General features: G+C 36.1%; 1 protein-coding gene across 2 annotated transcripts; it reads left to right on the forward strand.

Annotated features, from left to right (window-relative positions):
• The first annotated feature begins 301 nt into the window (after positions 1 to 301).
• Positions 302 to 2,931, forward strand: LOC143748998 (chemerin-like receptor 1). Of its 2 annotated transcripts, none has more exons than XR_013206861.1 (2): positions 302 to 537; positions 1,288 to 1,558. XR_013206861.1 is itself a non-coding variant. In XM_077241338.1 (2 exons), the coding sequence occupies exon 2, from the start codon at positions 1,613 to 1,615 to the stop codon at positions 2,648 to 2,650; it is 1,038 nt and encodes a 345-aa protein (XP_077097453.1). In that variant the 5' UTR covers positions 410 to 537; positions 1,598 to 1,612; the 3' UTR covers positions 2,651 to 2,931. The 2 variants fall into 2 exon arrangements, 1 of the variants encoding a protein (XP_077097453.1); XM_077241338.1 differs by lacking the exon at positions 1,288 to 1,558 and adding an exon at positions 1,598 to 2,931 and having other exon boundaries at positions 410 to 537.
• The last annotated feature ends 1,735 nt before the right edge of the window (positions 2,932 to 4,666 follow it).

Consider the following 4,666-nt stretch of genomic DNA (forward strand, 5'->3'; position numbering starts at 1 on the left):
AGACAGACCAACATGATTTTAGGCCAGTCATATGCCTATTGTACATTACATGGAAATAAACAATATACTGACTTCTGACACGTGTATATGTATATATATATATATATATATATATATATATATATATATATATATATATATATATATATATATATATATAAAATGATTTACGTGTTTGCCACAATAATGTAATGTCTTTGAATTAGCTTCATTTGAGGCATGGCAGTTAATGTTTTAAGTGATTTACAGTCCTAATTTTCAGTGAATTATAGTAAGTAAATTAAACCATCATCAATCACGGGTTTTAACCTCAAACCAGCCTATCTATCAGGTCCCTATCAGCCGCTTCGAATAGGGTAATGGTGTGGTCGTCAACAGTCTCAGTTCTCAGAAATGTTTTTGCATCTTACAGAGGAACTAGGTGTTAAGATATTTGCCCAGTAGCTCAGTCTGCACTTATCAGATGAGAAAACAACTCAGCAGCAGAAGTACATATCTAAAGCATTGCAAACGGCATTGTGAGGCTTTCTTTGTGAGGTAAGTTGTTCTTTGTCATATGAGCCAGTGCATCAAAGATAAATAAGATAAACTTCACTATCTGTATTTGATCATGCGATGAACACTTGTTTTCTGTACCATTCTGAAGACAGAGAGCCGTAAAAGGAATTAAGATGCATGTGAATAATTCTACGCTGCAACATAATCAACTAAGATAGTTTAAAAATTCAGGATTGCAAACACCTTTACAATGTAGATTGTAGATATCAGATATTATACAAAAAACATTACATCCTCCTCGCTTAACAAAGTTACTTGTCAGTCATACTTTTTACATGTTGAAGTTTCAAAGTGAGTCAGTTGCATTTAAAATTCAAATGCGAATAGCGTGCCTCTTGTGTAAATTGTAGTTCTGTGTGGTACACTGAACTAGCTTTTTAAGTAACAAATTAGGCAATTTCCTTCATACAAATAACCCTTCTGAGGTAAAGTCAGAAGGATAAACAGAAAAATGCAAGACGTTTACATGAAAAAAGAGGGAAGTAATGGTATCTGGAGACGTGCTTATTATTGCCTTGCCAGTTTTGCCTGTCAGAAAAGGATTGATCAAAAATAACCCAGTCTCTGCAATATCCCCCAAGTAACCTGATGGAAATTATGGGAAAGGCAGTTAATTGCAAATCAAGTGTCATGATGTTTTTGCTCAGCAACTGCATTCATTTTTAGAAATATGCAAAATGACTTAACTTCCAATATGTTTGAATAAATTGCCTATAGTTTTCATTACAGAACTCAACTTCCTGTTCAGTTCTAACAAGGCATAATACATTCAACTCCAGAACCAGATTGTGACTACTATGACTACAATGATCATTTAGAATTTTATCTCATTTTCAGTAATATCCCCCAAGTAACCTGATGAAATGATGGGAAAGGCAGCTAGTTAATTGCAAAACATAATGTTTTTGAGACTTCTGTATCCCTTGTGTGGTAGACTACTAGTGTCATGATGTTTTTCCTCAGCCACTACATTCATTCTTAGAAATATGCTAAATTACATCACTTTTGTTCTCATTACATAATTCTATGTCCTATTCAGTTCTAACAAGGCATAATGAGTTCAACTCCAGGACCAGATGAATATGACTACAGTGATCATATAGGAATGTTGATGAATCACTCAAAAGAAGAAACAGTTTCTGTGGATTTACATGCTGGATGCAGGGAAGCAGCATGTGTAATCCCAGTTATTTTTAATGTGATCATATTCCTGCTTGGCATCATTGGAAATGGTGCTGTGATCTGGATTGCTGGTTTTAAGATGAAGAAGTCTGTGAACACCACCTGGTACCTGAGCCTGGCTTTGTCTGACTTCATTTTCTGCGCTACTCTCCCTTTCCTCATTAGCAATATAGTTACTGCCAGCTGGATTTTTGGGCTCTTCATGTGCAAGTTCACCTCTTTTGTTATGACCCTCAATATGTACAGCAGCATTTTCATCCTGGTCTTAATTAGTGTGGATCGCTGCATCACAGTCAAGTTTCCTGTCTGGGCCCAAAATCAACGCACTGCAAAGAAAGCTTCTTTAGTTGTTGTGACGGCTTGGTTTGTGTCTGCTTTGCTTAGCATTCCATCTGCCAAATTCAGAGATATTAAAAATGAATCATCAACAGTCACATGTTATAGCAACTATGAGCATCACCACAGAACCATCGTGCTCATGCGCTTTACTTTTGGGTTTTTAATTCCGTTCCTGACAATTTCCACCTGTTACTCCATCCTGATCTGTAAACTTAGAGCAAACCAAATGACCAAATCCACCAAGCCATTCAAGATCATGACATTACTGATTACAACTTTTTTTTTCTGTTGGTTGCCATTTCACATTATTTCTATTATAGAGTTTGGCAAATCTAAAGATGTTCCACACGATGCCGTTTTTCACACGGCCCATCAATTATCTGGTACTCTTGCCTCTGCAAACAGCTTTATAAACCCATTCCTCTATGCATTCATGGCCAAGGATTTTAAGACGAAATGCTATTCCTTTCTGTCAAAGATTGAGAGCGCCATTGATGAGGAGACCCGAAGCGCTTTCCAAAGAACTTCCATTACCAATTCTGTGGATAACAGACTTTCCACTGCTGTCTGAAATTTTAAAAAACAATTATTGGACAAAGAGATTTCTCTTTATTCTCTTCCAAGGCTGACTGTTAAATGCTGGCCGATAGAAAAGACTGAACATTAACAAGTTGTACATTTGTTTGTTTGTTGCATATTGGAGTTCAGAAATGTACAAGTAACGCAGCTGAAAGTCAAAAATAAATGACTGCAAACAGGTTCTACAAAAGTTTTGTATATTAAAATGCCATTTTGCTTAATGATTTTGCAGAATTCTGTGAAAACTATTAAATCTTTACTGTTTTAATCTTATCATTTGTGCATGTGTCATAACTATCCAGAAGACTTAGAAGTTCACATGAACGCACAGAATAAACGCAAACATAATAAGCATGCACAAGACTTCACCCTCTTCACAAATTCATGTTTTTGTTTTTTATACAGAGAACAACTGTATCGTTATCAAAAGCTTGCACTTTGAAAACGCTGTTGTTGTGTAAATTAATGGCCAAAACAAATAAAAAACATTTAGTTAAAAAGGGCGTTATGTAAAGAGGCCCTAACTAGGAACAAACTGACACACACAAGAAACACTAGGTCAGCTTACAATGACAGCTATAGGAAACACAGTCAAAAAGGAACCAAAACACAATGAAACCAAAACCAAACCAAGAATTTGGTGTTTTAAATTTATTGATGATTGAATGCATTGAGCATCATTTGGGCAAAATCAACAAATCTTGTCATGATCCGCATCTCACTCTATTTTTTGCTAAAATATAGGCCTACATAAAAATCTTGTTCTTACCATTCTGTTTAATTTAAGTGCTGGTAAATTTCTAGATGATATAATAGGCCAATAAGAAATTCAATACATACACAACACATTCAGAAAGACACCAGCTTTATTTCATTTCTTTATGGTAAGCATTATGGGATACTTCCTGTCTTGATAATACTTCCTGCTTATAAGCTTTACAAAAATGTATTTGCATGTATCTAGTAAGAGGATTTTCTTGGAAACTCTTTAACATGTTGCTATATATTTACCCTTATTATTGTTATGTGGCAAGAGTGATCAGGTAGGAATATAGTTACAAAGTAAACAAGAATCCTAGTGAACTACACCACCCAGAATACACCGGGAAATATCAGCCCTACACAGACGGGCAGAGGTTTGTTACCAAGGTGTTTGCTGATACAAGGGACACGTTCAAGTTCAAAACGGTGCGCAACGTTTTGCTACGGTTTCCGGGTTGAACGTCATGTTTCCTGCCTGGAAACAGCGTGCACCGGGGTTTGAGATACATTTTCTCTTGTTTGGTGGGTGTGTCAGAACTGCAGTCCAATCAGCAGCAACATGTATATAAAGCACGCGGTATTAAAGTGAACTCGCACAATTGGTTCAAGGAAAGTAATTTACAAATGTGTTCGATGCAGCTCGGTATACGCAACAACTGAGGATATTAGAAGACATGTTTGTCGTAAGTTTTATTGTAAAAATATAGGATATCAACATAATGATGTAGTTGTTTATATTTTTAGCTTCATTGCAAGTGTATGACATTTGGTATAGAAATAAACAATGGTAATTAAGTGCTTTTCCTAAAAATGAGAAAGAAAATACAGGGTATTAAAACAGTTTGAACTACAAATAAAGTCAGTATTTGAGGCTAAATAGATGTGTTTTAGTCTGAATTAGGTAAGATGTGTGCTTCCATTTCAGTTTCCACAAATCCCTTCACTCGATTGGGATGTTCTCTTGTTTTCTGGGCGGCAAGTGCAGTAACTTTAACATCGGGCATATTTTGTAGTATTAAATACATATTTGTACCGACTTCATCAGGCTCAGAGAATTTTTCACAAAGAACACAAAGAATGGCCTTCTCGGCTGCCATAGTTGCAACTCTTGCGTCATCAGAACAGTGTTTTCAAGGCATCGCCGTTTCTGTTTAAAAAACGTTGTGCAACATTTTGTCGGGGCTGAACGCAGCCCTGGTTTGCTGATACTAACCAGCTGTACATAATTAGTTAGCTGGTACCAACC

This window comes from Siphateles boraxobius, unplaced genomic scaffold (genome assembly GCF_051911475.1).
Source record: "Siphateles boraxobius isolate OS27281-9 unplaced genomic scaffold, OSU_SipBor_1 24, whole genome shotgun sequence".
Classification (NCBI taxonomy): domain Eukaryota; kingdom Metazoa; phylum Chordata; class Actinopteri; order Cypriniformes; family Leuciscidae; genus Siphateles; species Siphateles boraxobius.